The sequence below is a fragment of the Malaclemys terrapin genome, chromosome 3 (assembly GCF_027887155.1).
Source record: "Malaclemys terrapin pileata isolate rMalTer1 chromosome 3, rMalTer1.hap1, whole genome shotgun sequence".
Taxonomy (NCBI): Eukaryota; Metazoa; Chordata; order Testudines; family Emydidae; genus Malaclemys; species Malaclemys terrapin.
In genome coordinates, this window is record NC_071507.1 from 149,999,474 (window position 1) to 150,018,029 (window position 18,556).

The 18,556-nt window shown below is 38.8% G+C and overlaps 1 protein-coding gene across 1 annotated transcript in view; it reads left to right on the top strand.

Moving 5' to 3' along the window:
• Positions 1-18,556, top strand: part of COL12A1 (collagen type XII alpha 1 chain) — a 136,896-nt gene that overhangs the window by 93,141 nt on the left and 25,199 nt on the right. The window contains 9 exon segments of the mRNA XM_054024531.1: positions 2,660-2,783; positions 2,973-3,116; positions 5,464-5,628; positions 6,544-6,582; positions 6,692-6,830; positions 9,356-9,498; positions 9,910-10,019; positions 16,627-16,776; positions 17,989-18,066. Of these exon segments, the coding sequence (XP_053880506.1) occupies positions 2,660-2,783; positions 2,973-3,116; positions 5,464-5,628; positions 6,544-6,582; positions 6,692-6,830; positions 9,356-9,498; positions 9,910-10,019; positions 16,627-16,776; positions 17,989-18,066 (1,092 nt within the window).

The following is an 18,556-nucleotide window of genomic DNA, read 5'->3' on the forward strand; positions in this document are numbered from 1 at the left end:
CCAGGAGTCTCTGCCAGACTCCTGAGGAGCCTTTAATTTTGTCTTATGTTAATCTCCCCACAGTCAAGCCCCTGCATCATGACTGTTTTCCTTCTAGTTAAGGGGAACTGGATAGGAGCTCTGTCCTGCTCTCATAAGCATTGCTCTTTGATTAGCTAGAGTTGAATGGCCTGAGTAAGAATGTCTCTGGAGCTTTGCCGTCACCACTTGGTGCAAGACCATCTTCCCATGTAAGAAGGAAGACAGTGATTTTCCTTGGAAGGATGTTTTATTTTTGATTTCCTGAAATGTAGCACCCAGTTATCTTGCTCGTGGACAGTTCTCTCCTCCCCCAGGCATGCCTCTACATCATTGGTCCCCCTATTTCATTCTGCAGACATACTTCTAGAGAGAAAGATCTCCTCCTGGAACACCTTCTCTCCAGTATCTTCATTCTGCCTACCTCTAACCTCACACTGCTTGGTTTTCAAACATTTTTCTTCTTTAGCCCAACAGGAGAGTTGCTGCAAATTAGCTGTTGGAGGACAATAGCTGTGAACTTCCTGGGCTTACTAGGGAAAGACTTAAAGCTCCTTTCCTCTTTTGTCCTGGGCTCGTTACATTGTTAGTTCTTCATTTTAGATATTTATGATGATTAAAAAAGATAAAACTTATTTCAGTAAGTATGAATACTTAGACATCTGCTTGGGACCAGCTTAGTAAGGCATGCTAATAATATAAATGGGACAGTCTAGAAGAAAGGAGAGTAGCAAAATATGGACCCTGGACTTCAGAAAAGCAGACTTTGACTCCCTTTGGGAACTGATGGGCAGGATCCCCTGGGAAGCTAATATGAGGGGGCAAGGAGTCCAGGAGAGCTGGCTGTATTTTAAAGAAATCTTATTGAGGGTGCAGGAACAAACCATCCCGATGTGCAGAAAGAATAGCAAATATGGCAGGCGACCAGCTTGGCTTAACAGTGAAATCTTCGGTGAGTTTAAACTCAAAAAGGAAGCTTACAAGAAGTGGAAATTTGGACAGATGACTAGGGAGGAGTATAAAAATACACTTCTACCCCGATATAACGCGACCCGACATAACACAAATTCAGATATAACGTGGTAAAGCATGTTAAAAAAGTATGGATTGGATGAATGCACTATAAGATAGATAGAAAGCTGGCTAGATTGTTGGACTCAACGGGTAGTGATCAATGGCTCAATGTCTAGTTGGCAGCCGGTATCAAGCGGATTGCCTCAGGGGTCAGTTCTGGGGCCAGTTTTGTTCAACATCTTTATTAATGATCTGGATGATGTGATTCATTGTACCCTCAGCAAGTTCGCAGATGACACTAAGCTGGGTGGAGAGGTAGATACACTGGAGGGTAGGGTCCAGAGTGACCACGACAAATTGGAGGATTGGGCCAAAAGAAAACTGATTAGGTTCAACAAGGTCAAGTGCAGAGTCCTGCACTTAGGAAGGAAGAATCCCATGCACCGCTATAGGCTGGGGACCGACTGGCTAAGCAGCAGTTCTGCAGAAAAGGACCTGGGGATTACAGTGGATGAGAAGATGGATATGAGTCAGCAGTGTGCTCTCGTTGCCAAGAAGGCCAACGGCATATTGGGCTGTATTAGTAGGAGCATTGCCAGCAGATCGAGGAAAGTGATTATTCCCCTCTATTCGACTCTGGTTAGGCCACACCTGGAGTATTGCATCCAGTTTTGGTCCCCGCACTACAGAAGAGATGTGGACAAATTGAAGAGAGTCCAGCGGAGGACAACGAAAATAATTAGAGGGCTGGGGCACATGACTTATAAGGAGAGGCCGAGGAAACTGGGCTTATTTAATCTGCAGAAGAGAAGAGTGAGGGAGGATTTGATAGCAGCCTTCAACTACGTGAAGGGGGGGTTCCAGAGAGGATGGAGCTAGGCTGTTCTCAGTGGTGGCAGCTGACAGAATAAGGAGCAGTGGTCTCAAGTTGCAGTGTGGGAGGTCTAGGTTGGATATTAGGAAACACTATTTCATTAGCAGGGTGGTGAAGCACTGGAATGGGTTACCTAGGGAGGCGGTGGAATCTCCATCCTTAGTGGCTTTTAAGGACCGGCTTGACAAAGCCCTGGCTAGGATGATTTAGTTGGTGTTGGTCCTGCCTTGAGCAGGGTGTTGCACTAGATGACCTCCTGAGATCTCTTCCAACCCTAATATTCTATGACTACAAGGAAATGCAAAATGAAATATACATTGTATACATACGCAGAACATTCACTCTAAGTTTACATGGATATGTACAAATATACAAGATGAGTTAATGTTCCAGTTCAGGAAGTGTATTATACTGTATGTATCAAATGACTGAAATTCTGGCACATTCCCTATTAATTGCTATCTCATGAGCTTCTTGTGTTTTTTTGTAATCTTTAACAGTTTTTATAAATGCTGTATCCCTAAGCTGAACTAGAAAATCAGCACTAAATATGGTGCCACCATAGTTCTAACAAATATTTTCTCGGTAACACATTCACTGATAACTTTACCATTGTTATATCTATATTTACATATAACTTCAGTCATGGGTTTCCTGTTTCAATGGTGACTGACAAGATAATTCACTTTAGTGTAGAGATTACCTAAAGCCACACAAGTCAGAGGCTGAACGCTGTGCTGCATTTCATTTCAGGTTTCCTTTGTGCAGTACAGCGACGATGCAAAGTCTGAGTTTAAACTGAATACATATGATGATAAGGCCCAGGCTCTAGGAGCACTTCAGAATATTCGGTACAAAGGAGGAAATACAAGAACAGGTGCGTCTGATGAATAACGATGTATTCCTTCCCAATAATCCGTTTTTTGAAAACCTATTTGTTATCTTAATCCTCTGTAGTTTAAGACCAGGCCTTTATGTTCTACTCTTACTAGTTTATTGGTTCTTCAAAGCAAATATTTTCAGTGGCAAATGTGGCACGAGTCCTCATTCTTTGTGTAATTTGCAGGCAAAGCCCTTACATTTATCAAAGAAAAAGTCTTGACTTGGGAGAGTGGCATGAGGAGAGGTGTGCCCAAGGTACTTGTTGTTGTCACAGATGGTCGGTCGCAGGATGAAGTTAAGAAAGCTGCAGCAATCATACAGCACTCTGGTAAGCAACCTGTAGAACGAAGTTGAGTCTGACATTCATTTTACGAAAGAGTTTAAGTCATGCAATTTAACATATGGGTATATAATAGCATCAGGTATTGTTGGTCCTTTATTCATCCTAAATAGGTAGTGGTTCCTGAGAGAGACATTCAAGTTACAGTATATGATTTGGAATGGCTCAAACTATTTTAAGAATGTTAAGATTGACTGGACCTAATTCTGGCCTCCTCTCTCTCTGTGGACAGAACAGGCTTAAATGGTTTGCTGGGAATCCCCTTACATAGTTACAGAACTTGTCCTATATCACTCCTGGCCCTTATTCGGGGGGCGGGGCCATTATTAAGTGCACTTCAGTCCAATGATCCTGATCTGTTGGAATGGCCCTTTGAGTCCTTTTAATGCTGGCACAAGTTAGAGCAGCCCTTCATTTACTGTACCTTGAGCAGAGGTCTGACCAGACCCCTGGCTCTCCCACTCCGGTTTTGAGGAAGAGGTGGCCATGTATGGTCCCTCCTTAGATGGACCAAGTGTAGTTTACTGTAGCTGAGGCTCTAGAAAACTGTTTGGTTGAAAGTCCCTTTCCTTCTGCCTCACCTTTCCCCCAGTCTTCAGGTATATCAGGGAGGTGACAAAGGAAGTGGTAGTGGGGATTTATTGATAGGATGAAGTGGTGAGAGAAGGAGGAGGAGGAAATGGGAGAGAGATACAGGCAGAGACAAAATTATGCAAAGTCCAGAAGCCGAAGAAGATAAGCTAACATTAATGTGCAAGGCAAGAAGATGCCATTGGAAGGATTTGAAGAGGAGAATGACATGGTCTAAGACTCAGATGATGAAGATGACTTTAGCCAGGGTGATTTGGATAGACCGTGGGAATAAGATGGAAATCAAGAAGCACAGAAATTAGAAGACTTCAACAGTCAAGGCAGGAAGTAACCAAAGTATGGATAAGGATTTTAGACATAGGGACAGAAAGGAAGAGTCAGATTTTTGAGATGTTGTAGAACAGACAGGATTCGGTGGCAGCCTGTATGTTTTGTGAAAGAGTAAGGAGGCTATCATAGCAAGGTTGTGAGCTTGGATGATGGGGAAGATGATGATATTGTCCAATGGCAGTGAGTTTTGGAAAAGACATGAGAAGCTCATCATAAGCCTTGTTGAGTTTAATTAGGTGATCTGATCTCCAGAGTATATTTCAGAAATATAGTCAGATGCAAGACTGATGGAACAGGAGAGGTCAGGGATAGAGAAGATTTGTGAACTGTTGGCATGGAGATGACAGTTGAAGCTTGGTGAATGGATGAATTGCCCAGGGATAAGCTATAAGAAAAACAGGAGAGGTCCAAATAGCAGAGTCTTGAGGGTTGCCAAAAGTGTGGAAGAGGAGAGGAAGAAGAGAACTGGAAGGAGCAACCTGACAGGCAGGAGAGGAAGCCAGGATGAGAAAGTGATCAACAGCGTCTAAAGTGGAAGGTATTTTTTTAATCATCCTTTTTATTGAAGAGCAGAGCCTAACTATTTTTGATTAGTTTGTCTTGGGAGTAACCCAGAACTGTTATGCTCTTCATTTCTCCTCAGATGCCTTCCCATAATGTTTTCAAGGATCCCTCTCATAAGATAATACTGTACATTAGAAAACAGTTCATTTACTGTTTGGCTTCCAGGGGCTTATATAGTAGTTGTTTAATACCAGAAAATTCACGGTTTCTATTCAGTGTCTTCATTGGCATGAGTTTCTTCACCCTCTTCTTCCAAAAGGAAATGTTCAGAATAGTATACTTTCCTCTTCTTGATTCAGGGAGATTGGCTGGGCACTTCTGATCTAAATTGTGTACTTAAGTATGTCTCTTCCTTGGGTGTTCAGTCATCTAACTCATAGATTCATCCCTTTCAGCCATTTATTTAGAAGCAAGAAGACCTCATAAAAAGACTCCTTCTGCCTATTTCAAACAGCTTTGTGCAGCTGAATGATTCCATAACAGCACTTCCCTTCCCTGCAGGACATGAGCCCTTTGCCCCACTTTTTTGCCGTCGGTTTAAAATATTGCTTGTTCTGTTTCATCAAGGTAATGGAGAAAGAGTTTCTCCATTTGACATCCCTTGGTCAAAAGTATATTGAATACTCTTCTCCACTGGATTTTACTTTATTCTGTATTTTATCCAGAAAGTGCAAAGGGTCTGGGTTCAACCAAAAGTATATTCTACTTGCATTATTTGGTTCTTGTATTTTTTAACAGAGAATACAGTATCTCTACATGATTGGGATTTGATATTGAGCTACTGAGCCAATGATAATGTATAAGCATGTATATTCATTGCATTTTCATATAACAAACATTATTTTTGCAGGTTTCAGCGTCTTTGTTGTTGGTGTAGCTGATGTGGATTACCATGAGCTGTCGAAGATTGCCAGCAAACCCAGTGAACGTCATGTATTTATCGTTGATGACTTTGATGCCTTTGAAAAGATTGAGGAGAACCTCCTCACTTTTATTTGTGAGACAGCTACCTCAAGTAAGTAAGAAACAATGTTTCTCTCACAAGCTAGTAAATTTGATTACGTACTGCTACAACTCTCATGTCAAGGCTTTCCCATTTACACCTTTTTGAAGAAACGTTAATATATATTTCCAGTGAGCAAGTGCATGTTTCTTATTTAAGTGGTTATTATATTTTTATCTTATCTCCCACCCTGAGATGATACTCTATTAAAAAGTGAATAAACAATAAGTGACAATTATTTTTCTTTGAAGAGCAAGTAGAACGGGAGCTAAAATGGACTTCTGGAAGTGTCAGATTTCCTCTTTACCACTGTTTTTTGGCTGCATTGGGGATGTAGCTAACCAGTGTCTAATATTACTTTTATAAAGATCTAAAATAAAATCCATTTGTTTACAAATCTGGAGTCCTTCTATGGCAAAAAAAAAAGGAAATATTTGTACATTTGTATCGTCTGCAACGATGAGTTCACATATTGCCTCCTCCACATACGACTAAGGAACCATATAAATCTGCAGTTTTTCCTTGTGAATCTGAGGACTAATATGCAGCCTGACTCATGCATAAAAGATCCATGGAAAGATTGGGTCATTGTGCCCATTTCTTTTTATGAACTGGGCTCTTAAAATAAAATATACTTGAAGCTCATCTGTTTGCTATTCCGTATATTCCAGCCTGGTAGAAATAGTACATTAAGAAGCCTCCTAAATAAGGATTTGAACATTTCACCAACATAATTGGAAATCTACTGATTGATCTTGAGCAGAATAAAGCAAAGGATCACAAACAGATGATAATTATTGTAGTGGCAGATGTTGGCTGGTAATTAACAATAGTTCAAATTTACGGGAATAAAATCTTTTGAAAATATTTGTATGTTCATGATTCCATTTGAATTTTTTAAAATAACACAGTTTTCGTCTGTTTCAGCTTGTCCTCTCATTTACTTGGAGGGATACACTTCACCTGGTAAGAGTCATATACAAACATCCTAGTATAGGATAATTCTGAAGGTTTTTTTTTCATTTATCACAATTTCTCCAAATTGTGTTTCTCTCCCCTTCTCCCCCCCACAAAGGTTTCAAGATGTTGGAATCATACAACTTAACAGAGAAGCATTTTGCCTCTGTACAAGGAGTATCATTGGAATCAGGATCCTTCCCTAGCCACGTGGCATACAGGCTCCATAGAAATGCTTTCATCAGTCAGCCTGCATCGTAAGTTATCTGTGTAACCTGTTTTCCTGGAACACTTTATATAGGGGAGAAAGTAGGGAAAGATAATAGAATTTATAGGTAATGGTATTAATACCTGCTGGAGGATGAGTTTTATTTGTTTTTGTTTTTACTGAAGTCCAAGAAATACACTCCAAAGAATGTGCAACCATTGCTCTGATTAAACGTTATTCAGTTCCCTCATTAGTGGTCCTTATATTGGTAATTCCAGCTTCATGATTATTATTATTATTTGCATTACTGTAGTTCCTAGGAGTCCCAGTCATGGACCAGGACCCCATTTTGCTAGGCATTGTATGAACACGGAACAAAAAGACAGTCCCTGTTCTTTTCTCAAGAGGATGCCTCATCTAACCAGGCCTACTTTAGTTAATTAATGTAATTCACATTACAGGCCCTATGCAATTAAAAAAAAAAAAAAAAAGCCCTCTGTGGCTACTTGTACAAAGAAACCACTTAGCCAGAGAGATTGTTTTTGATTCTGAAGGATAAGTGCCATTTGTTTAGAAGTTGTAACAGGCAACACATTTCTGCCTGTGGTCACAATTCCCCAGGTGTGTGACACAACCCAGCCCAGTCACCATATTGGACAAACAGAGAATTTTTCAAGGAGCTATGGCCTGAAGCAAGTCTTCCCTAGCTGACCACTCTGTTCTAGAGCTCAGCTAGGGAGATACTGAGAGGGGTAGTGTGGGACCCTCACAAAAAACAGAGCTGGCTAGAATAAGAGGAGTCCAGTCATGGAGGAGAAACCCCTTTCCCCTCCCAACCATGAAGGGTTGATCCAGAAGTTTCTTCTCTCCCCACTCAGGTAAAGTTTAGAATTTAGTGTTGCTCTGCCAGAGGGCACGTCTAGAGCCAGTCCACCCTTCCCCATCCCCATTTTTTATATCATGTAACTCTAGTTGTCCAGTTATGGGAATTTTCGACAACTGTGCAGCCCTACCAGAATGGATAGAAGGGGGCAGACCAAACATAGGAGAATTGCCAAATATAAGGAATAAATTTAAACAGGCTCTTTCCCCTTCCCTTTGCCAGCTTGCTCAACTCTCAATGTGCCAAGGTGGAGTATTTGGGGACTTTTTTTTTTTTGTCTTCTTCGGTCAGCCAGTCTTTCCCTTTGATAGCTTGGCCTGGGAAAGAGCAAAATTCTATGGTTTTCTGGATATTGCAGGACTCATAAAGTGCAGATAGTTTGCATTCAGTAGAACCTTATAGCTTGATTTACCATTTTATTAAGTCAAAGCCTGCACCTAAGTGGGACCTGAGTAAGATGTTTTCTGTGTATTCAAATTAGGAAAAATATTGAAGAGTTGGCTGTCTGACTGTAGGTAGAGAAAGAAAGAGAGAGAGAGCAAGCAAAAATAGCCTTTGTGGGATCTTCTTGATACATATATATTATATAAAGCCAGAAAATTCAATTCAATTTAAACAGTAGTGTTCAGGAAATCAATGCTCCCTAGGAATCCTAATGGCACAGTTGCATTAATATCTGAGTTATCTCTCGATATTGAATTATACATAGGTTTGTCATATTCACTTGCTTATCTTGCCCCTTATGTCAGCCACCTTTTATTGAAGCAGCGATATGGTTACTGTAGTAGCATGATACTAAATGTAAGGGGTTGTCAGTTTTGTCCAAAATATATAAAAGCTTCACTACCAGTTTTTGAGGTTTCTCTGTTTTAGCTCACGGGTCATATGGCCTTCTCAGCCAATAGCAGAGTTTCAGCAGTAATAGTGTCAGCCATGTTGTTGGCTAAATTGAAACAAAATTTGCTCCTCCTCCTCAGTTTCCCTCACATCTACCCTGCTGCTTTCTTTTCACTCCAGACACTGCTCAGCCAGGCCTCCGGGTTCCCTTTAACATACTTTCATTTACTTGTGGTTTTCTGTCATTTGGTGTCCAACAGGGTCCATGACACAAGCCTAAAAATCCACAGATGACAACTAAGGAAGCATGCCCCAAAATGCTGCACTACATCTGTGGAATAAATTTAATGTCTCCTTCTCCCATTGCACCCTCTGCATGTGAGCCAGCCACAGTTGAGTTCCTTGTGCTCCCAGTGCCTGACTACTCAAAATGGGATGTGCAGGGCAAGAACAAGGTTATGGTCCATCTTCTTCCTGTATGGATCACCAGCTGAGTTTATATGGGAGCAACCCACTCCACATCCTGTAAATGTAACAGAGGTCAAGCACCAAAACCTTGGCTGAGTCAACCAGAATGCCTTTAGAATGCCGATTCTTGCTGGTCCTGCATCAATTTCTCCTCACCTCCATTCTAATGCAGGCTGGGAGTTAAAGTCTCAACATAGTCCATAATGTGATTTCTATTTGCTTAATTCTTTGCTATTTGATTAAAGAGTTAACAGGCTGAGCTTTGCTAAACGATGTAATTTTCCCATTTTGATTATGTCCTCTCTTTTAAAAAAAGTGAAAACGATGAAGATCTTTCCTTTTTCTATGCGTGTTTGATGCAAAATATCCTCATGTTCTCTGAACAGGGAGCTTCATCCAGACGGATTGCCACGTGCTTACACAATCATACTGCTGTTCCGCCTTCTTTCGGAAACCCCCAATGAGCCATTTGCAATTTGGCAAATTACAGATAGGGATTTCAAACCACAAGTCGGAGTAATCCTTGATCGTAAGGACGATTTTACTAATTGCATAGAGAATTTGTAGATAGAAATTTACAGTTGTTTTGCATTCTTTCTAGAATTGTTTCAAAACCAAAATATTCCTACATGGTAAAAAGGTATATTATTTTGTGATCTAAATGTTTTTTTAATATTGTATTTTAATTAATTATTCAAAAATCTGTATAAGCACTATGTTTCTTTATCATTATTAAATCTAAGACCAGTGGAATGCACACTTTCACTAATCTGGGTCTTTAAAACTGTCCCAGTAATTGCTGTGTATACAATTAAAAATGTACTCGGTAGAATTGTACAGTGTATATGTATGTATTGTTAGTGTGGTGGTGTTCTCTTCTTTGAATAACATCAGCACTGTGACCCAAATGACATTTATTTATTGTATCTTCTTGGTGCAGCTTCCACCAAATTATTGTCATTCTTTAACAAGGATACAAGAGGAGAAGTTCAGACAGTAACTTTTGATGATAATGCAGTAAAGAAAATATTTTATGGAAGCTTCCACAAGGTAAAGGATTAAAATTATGTGCATATTATCTTGCAAAGTGCTTCTCTGTTAAACAAACAAGCAAACAAAAACAGCTGTCATATTTAGACACAGGGTTGGCTCCAGGTTTTCTGCCACCCCAAGTGGTGGGGGAAAAAACAAAAGCCAATCGGCGGCACTTCGGCAGCAGCTCAAAGAGTAAGAGAGGGACTGAGGGACCCGCCGCCGAATTCCCACCGAAGACCCAGACGTGCCGCCCCAATAGCGGACGAAGTGCCGCCCCTTTTTTATTGGCCGCCCCAAGCACCTGCTTCCTTAGCTGGTGCCTGGAGCCGGCCCTGTACAGACACATAAATTTACATAGTGGTTTACAAATCACAGTGAGACAAAATGCCTGAAGTAATACTATTGATGTCAGTGAAAATGACATGGAGTCCAGTGTTAGAAAGGATTTGCCAAAGGTGTGGAGGGAGGGCTGTATGTGGACAAGAGGCGGGAGACTCTTCCAAGCATATGAGACAGCAAGAAAATTATGAAGCAGAAAATAGGGAAAAGAATCCATAGAGAGAAACAATTGGGAGGAGCCTAGGGAAAGACAGAGAAAAGAGGAAGAAATAGGAGCAAAGATATGTGTGGGTGTGAGAATATGCAGTCAATTGTGAGGCATCAGTAGTTTAAAAGATAAATAGCTATTTGAATTGAAGTCATGTGCTTAACAAGCATAATACATATAATGCCCAGTAATTATACTAAGTGCATGGCTTCTGAAATATTGAGTCTAAAATATTTAATATGAATTTTAGCAGAGGTGTACAGTACTTAACTAATCACGTAAATTACTGTATCTGGAGAAAGCACATATTGGTTGATAAAGTATGCTTGCAAGTATGTTTTCTTGGGCTGGAACTCTTACTCACTTCTCTGAAAGCTAGCACCAGAATGTCTTCTGTCTGTATCATCACCTTCAGCTTCCAGCATGTGCATAGCATTTTTGATAAAATGTTTGCCAGTTACAGCTGTACCTTGAGCCAGGCAGGATCAAAACTTACTTAATTTCTCAAGATTAATAACTGTCAGCTCTCAGTTAGCCGTAGGCTCATATAGATGAACGAGATAAGTGTATTTGTTGGTTGAGCAGAGCACAGAGAGTCAGGAGACCTGGATTCTGTTCTTCTGTTGGCAGCTGGCTTAGTCTGGGACCTTGATCAATTCCTTTAACTTCTCACTATCTCAGAGTACCCATCTGTAAAACAGGAACAACACCAACTTTTGTAAGTCTCTCTGAAATCACAAATAAAATGACTACATAGATGCTAAGGTTTTATTTTTTTATGTAGTGTCTGTGCAGGATGCATACACAGCAAATGCCTCTGCTGCTTGTTTGCTAGGAATGGGGTTGGCACATGAATCTGCAGTGGCTGAATAGAAAAAGGATATAAGGGAACATTGGATTAAACGAGATAATTAATGTAAATGCAATTTTTAGACTGAAACTCAGTGTTTCAGAATTGTCTAAAGCATAAATAACTAGTGAGATGTTTGACTATTACCCCAGTGTCACACAGCTGTAGTAATTTTATGCACAGATTATGCATATCCATTTTTGTCTACTTAATTCTGAAAATTTGATCTGAACAGGCTTGTCTGCTTGTAACCAAAGAGCAGATGAAAGAGTCTGGCCCAGACCATATGAATACATAGGCCTAAAAATATCTCTCTGCTTTTTAAAGCAATTAAATGTAAGCTATGAAAGTGAGTTAGAATAACAACATTTTCAGTCAGCTGAAATATATGTCCTCTTTGCTTTTCTTTATCTCCCTTTTCCTTAGCTTTCTTCTGGCTACTGCATATAGTTGCAACAGATCCCTTTATTGATACTAAAATCAGGTGGCTACTATTGCCGGCTGATCCAGATCATATTGCGATCCTATCCTACTCCCAGGGACCTCAGTGAAAGCGGGCTAGGGTTTGTAACTTCTCTGTAGTAACTGGGTTTTTGTGTGCCAGCATTCTAGTATGTTGAACCATGATCTTCACACCTAATTAAAACACAAGTGAATAAAAGTCACTCACTGCTAGCTTTTTATCGTTTAACAAGCACAGGATACTGCCAAAAACATCATCTTGGGTACATTTCTTTTCTGTTGTAATGAACTTTTCTTTCTCCACTTTAAGAAATGTTTATCCCAGGGACTTTGGGAAAGATGTCAGTAAGTGGGTTGGATCACAGCTGCATAGCCCCTAAATCTAGGGTGGTCTCTGTTTTATGCTTGGCCTCTGGCCCTTTGTCTTTCTTTCTATAACAGTTCAGGAAGATACTTGAATTTTAAGTAGTTTTGTCCATATACAGAAATGGAGTAATACTGTCAATAAAATGTAGAATAAATATTTTTGTTGGCATGAAAGTTATATTCATATTTATAACAAAAAAGCAGTTATAAAATGCAGAATAGCACTTAACATGTCTTATTCCAGATGTCAGTCTCAGGGTTCAAACTTTTGTCCTAGAGGACTACAAAATACCTGAGTCATTTTTCTAAAGCTGTGAGCGCTATGCTACCAACTTTCTTTTGAGGTGTCCATCATTACATACATTAGCAGCTGGTGTCATGTTATTCTTAGCATCTTACTATGGATAGAGCAGAGGTGACAAAGTTCTCTGATACTGCTCGTAATAAAGATCAGCTTGTAAATCAGAGCTAATGGGAACAAAAAGATAGGGAGTTAGTTGTGTGCATGAACTACATTCAGTAAGGCAAAATAAGAATGTAGCATTTGATGTTATTTCTGTCATTAAATAAATGCAGATACCTACCTGATCGCCACTAATTAAGGAGCAGAAGCCATTTGCAAAGTGTTTAAGAAAATCCAGATCCATAAACTGACTACTAGACTATTCCTTATTTTTTAGGGGCAATTGAAATATGTATCCATTCTTTGATGTGGCGGAATGATTCCTTGTACCCTATTCCCAGAACTGAATCAGTAGATCAGAGATTATTTACACCAGTGTTTATCTGGAGTAATTTTGTCTTCATTGGAGGTATTCTGGATTTCACACCAATGTAATTGAAATCAGAATCTGGCCATTGAACTCTCTCCAGCCTGACTGCTGTATGTGAATCAGACTCTTGATGATGGCATGAAGGGACTCCCTTGCTCATGCACTGGGTATCACTTAAAGCCCAACATGCGTATGCAGGGATGAATTCTATGTCAGACATGTTGATTATCAGTACAGTATAATTCCAGCTGTCTGAATGCCCTGTATCTGGAAATCCTAGTTAGCCAAATCGACAGTGTGTCCACCATGTAGTCCTACGCTAGTTGAAATAACATCCGTTTATCTGAAAACCCAATTATCTGAAAGTTTGGGATGTCCCCTATGCCATTGGAATAAACAGGAGTATATTGTAATAACGAATATCTGTAGTTTCAGCTACTTGAAAGTCTTGGGTTTGGGGGTGGGGGCAGTTTCTAACACATTTTAAAATGTACTTTAGAATTTTTTTCCCATCCAGTGTGAAAAAGATGACACATCTTTAAAACATGACCAAATGTATTCCAGAATATCAAACATTTTTGTGGTTTTCATTTGATGACTTACAGATTCATTCAGTGAAAAGCAGTTAACCTACAGCCAGCGGTGCAGGGGAAATTCTCTTTGGCATATTTGTAAGTTTTGTGTAGCATAGCTATGGTGAAGGCTGTTGAATCTGGCAAGTCCCTTAGGAAAAATATTGGCTCCTGGATACAGCCATTAAAATTACATCTAACCCTCTTGGAGAGACAGATATCTTTTATTGTTCTTTCTTTTTACTATGCTAGATTGTCTTTTAGATTACACTCTTCCAGAAGCTGACCGCAGAGAACTTCGTAATGCACTTATGCCTTTATTTCTTATGATGTGGAGTTTTTTAATGGGACAGTAGTTTACATAGTCTGTTGATATGGCTCAGTTAGTTGTAGCTAACAAAGATTGTCAATTTTCTTTTAGTATGGTCCATGCGGACACACACTACTGCAAAGAATATATTTTTTTGTAACTCTTCAGTGCCAGAAATGGCAACTGAACTTAGTCAGAAATGATGTTTTACATTAGTTGGTTAGAAATTGGAAGGAACATTTCTCTTAAAGTGGGGGATGTTAAAAAGAATTCAAACCAATGAATTCACATATGTTATATTTACGATCAACTTTAGGTAAATGTGCAAACATTTTAATTACAGATGTGGTTTGATCTGTGAAATTCAAGTCTGGGTTCAGATTCAGATTTAAACTAGTGATAACCTGGAGAGGATCTCAAGTGTCTGTGGGAGACCCTTATTAAATTTTCACTATAAAACTGAAAGGAACCTTAGGGTGTTTTTCCTACTTTTGATGGAGTTTAAGTAGCACATTTCCAAAGTTAGTTGGCATTCATATCCATTGTTCTGATTTTAGACCCATCTCTTATAATTCATGTTTGTAAACCGGTAGTACAGTGTAACTCTTAACTGTTATGCAGATAGGCTTTGGGTGTAGGTGAAAAATATGTGCACACTTTACATATATTTTAGTTCAAGTAAAACATATCTATAGCATGGTTAAATTTAATATAAAATTGTTTGGTAAAAGCTGCTATGACAGTTTAATCATGTGTCGGATACTAAATGAGAATGAATTTAGGGTCTTGTCATAATGCCTGAAATTTCTTGTTTCATCACCATCCAGGTCTTTATGCCCAGTTATCTGGACATAACACATTTTGGGCATGCTGGATTACACTCTTATTCTTGTTTTGCAAAAGTTCTTAATTTGATTAACACACAAAATTGGGAAAATTAACAAAAAGCTCATAGTACATGTAGTATTAGATCATGAAACTAACTGAATTTTTAAAAAATTATAGCAGTTTGTAAAGTCTTAATTCTAATTATATACAGTAATATGCAATGTTTGGAATGTTTTAGATAAGCTAAGCTAATGTCCTGGAGACAACTCCACATGGAAAATAGTTAGCATGAAAAAAATCTAATTCTCAGAAGATTGGTCAGTCACTTGTTGACTCAAGACATTTAAAAGAGTTTCTGGTTTTTTCAACTTTATGCCAAACTTTTTAAAGTAATCACCAAATACTGATATGTTATTTGTAGAGTATGTGATGTGATAAACAGAAAATCTGAGCATAAATCGATATACTTCAAGACTTGTCTGCTCCTGTTCTTAGCACTCCGAAATGGTAACATTTAATAGGCAGAAGTATGTAGGACCTGTGAAATCTTTCTGTTGCCCTGGGTCATGACTAAAATTATTGACCTCTGGCCAGAATTGGCCAAATTCTATAAATAGGCAAAACTTCAGATATAAATAAGGCAGCAGTGGACACATTATCCTTGTGATCAGAGAGCCTTCCGGTTGGTTACAGAAAAATTCAAGAGCAAGTCAAGTTGAAATAAAAAGGAAACGTGTTTCTGATAGCTCATCTGTGTCCCTTTTCTTTCTATCACTTGTTTCCTGGATGTTGTGTCCCCTTTACTGTTGTCCCAGGGCTTGACCCAAATGGTCCATAGGTAAATATAGTCACGGAGTGGAACCACGCTGTAAAGCACTGAATATTTTGGAGGCGGGACATCCTTTATTTTATCCATGCCATAATCTGGTACTTAACCATGTACAGTCCCAACAGGACAAATCAGTATGTTTACAGTGTGTTTTACATATCTTTCTTCTTCCCCCTTTAATTATCCCTGATTTCCTTAACAGACTTCATTCTCCTTTCTCAAAAAAAGAAGAACAGGAGTACTTGTGGCACCTTAGAGACTAACAAATTTATTTGTTAGAGACTAACAAATTTGTTAGTCTCTAAGGTGCCACAAGTACTCCTGTTCTTCTTTTTGCGGATACAGACTAACACGGCTGTTACTCTGAAAATTCTCCTTTCTCAGTAGCCTTGTTTCCTTTGCTCATGTCTTTCATTTCTTTTGGCCAGTCTTCTTTCCACTACTTTTCATTTATCCTTTTCTCTTCTTTCCAGTTTTCTTTTCTTGGTGGATTTGGTATGTTTGCTTTATTTTTTGTTCCCCCCTCTGCCAGTTCTTTCTTCTCCCTTCTTGGTCATCATGTAACGACACTCCTGGCTGACTCATCTGTGGGACTTGAACCCCAGATATCTGGATCTAAAACAATCTACTGTCTCAGTTATCAGATCAGGTCTATTAGTTACACATCAGTAGCAGACTCATAAACCTCTTGTGTGGTCCCAGCTCTTAATGCAAGAGAAGTTACATTCACTTCTTTCAGTTCTGTTCTTTGTTAGCTTGCTTCTTTCTTTCTGTCTTAGAGCATTTTTTATTCAAGCCTTTAAAACTCGTGTAAATTGCTCATGGTAGTTCTGTGGTTTAAATTATACTATTCTTTTACTTCTTGATTTTACTTGTGTATTCATTTTGCCAAATTTTCAACTTGTTTTAAAGCAGCCATTAGGTGCTATACTTTCCTGAAATTAGCACTTTCCCCCTTTAGAAACTAGGTTCTTTGAAAGGGAACGAAAATAATATAAAAACACATAAAAAGGTAAACACTATTAAAGGTCAAGTACATTCACATGTTTTTAGTTACATTGCTATTTTATACCCTTTTTTGTTAGGTTCATATTGTTGTAACCTCAACAAGTGTTAAGATGTACATTGATTGCAGTGAAGTAATGGAGAAACCAATTAAGGAGTCTGGAAACATCACAACTGATGGCTTTGAAATACTTGGAAAACTATTGAAAGGTGATCGGAAATCAGCAACAGTAAGCAATAAACTTGTATTTATTTCTTAACTCAAAACATCTTCATGATTTCTAGATAAACTTTGATTTTCTGAATAAAAGGACTTGAATGGATCAGTAAAAGACCAGTCGCAGCACCAAATCTTGTACAAATCTTGTGATTTTTTTGTACTGCAAGAACTAAGTTACATGATTCAGAAATGTGATAATTGAGGACTCTGTTATAGCAGACAAAGGTCTGACAAGATCCAGTGGATGGAAGTTGAAACTAGATAAATTCAGACTAGAAATAAAATGCAAATTTTTAACAGTGAGGGTACTTAACCATTGGAACAACTTATCACTGGCAGTTTTAAAATCAGGATTGGTTGTTTTTTTCCCCTAAAATATATGATCTAGTTCAAAGATGAATTAATTCTGGGAAGTCCTGTGGCTGCTGTTATACAGGAGGTCAGACTAGATAATCACAGTAGTCCCTTCTGGCTTTACAATCTATGCTGGACAACTGCTGCTGCTATGAAAGTTATGTCAATTGTCCTAGTACAATGGGCTCACTCTATATTTAGTGGATGATCAATACTACTATTTGGGCTTCATAAGGGCCTTAATTCATCAGTCTAATCTTCATCTGCAGACCCTAATGGGTTTCTGGTGGGCACCTGAGTCTGCTTGTGGGGATTAGATTGCAGGGCGAGGGCTCATGGGTGAAAGAGAAGAAACTGCTGTCATCCTGCAGCTCTATCTAATGGCCATCGTCTTCCTTTAGTCTTCCTTCCAAACTGTTCCCCACTGATGTCAGTTTCACACATGGATCTGGGTTAATGTACAATCCAGTGATTGCAGTCCGTAAAGTTAGTCCAGATGTTCTCAGGCCAGATTCCATGTTGATATGTACAGGCAGTTAGCAGATGTAGAAATTGCATTCTTCATTAAGTGTTGTGAAATATTTGTGTATTCAGTTACCTTTTGCGCCAGAACAGGAGCAGGAGGTCAACAGAAGCATCAGTCCTTGGGGTAGTTCCTAGTATTAACGAAATGTGTTGTTTTCAGCATTTTTTTTCTTTTATTCTTATCAAAAATAGCAGTGTAAAATTGAAGTATATTAACTACGTACAAAATGGAGCATCCTTTAGATGTTTCATTCTTAAATGTATTCATATTAGGCTCTGCTTCTCTCTTGAAACATTATAATTAATGCATCAAGGAATAAAAGAAATGTCCTTTGTTTTACAGTTTGATATCCAGAGTTTTGACATAGTATGTAATGCAGTTTGGACTAGCCGTGATAGATGCTGTGATCTTCCTTCAATGGTAAGTGTAAGTGAACCAGATCCTGTTCAGGACATAGTGTTCATAAAACACTTGGCAACTTTAATATTAACCAGCTACTATGCCTCATACCTATGAGCCTGTGTCAATCACAATTGTCAAAGCTGGCAATGCACAGCTCTGTATTTCAAAGTCTTCTGTAGGAAAGAATAAGTTCAGATTCAGCTCAAGAATGATGGCACAAGTATCAGACAGAGTCAGAAATATATTTTAAATTGCAATAATATTTAACGTCCTTGCTATTATGTCATGTCCACATTCATTTTTATTAAATTAGTTGTATGACTGAACTTGAAAAAACATCCCATTTATTTTTGTCTGTGTTAGCTGATTGTCCAATGCAATACTTTCTGTCTTGGTGAGGGAATAGAAGAGAATTTTGAATTAGAACATATGGAACACAATAAAGATTGTGCATCAATGTTTGTTCCTGTCCCTCCGCTGTTGTAAATATTCCATTGCCTTAAGAAGA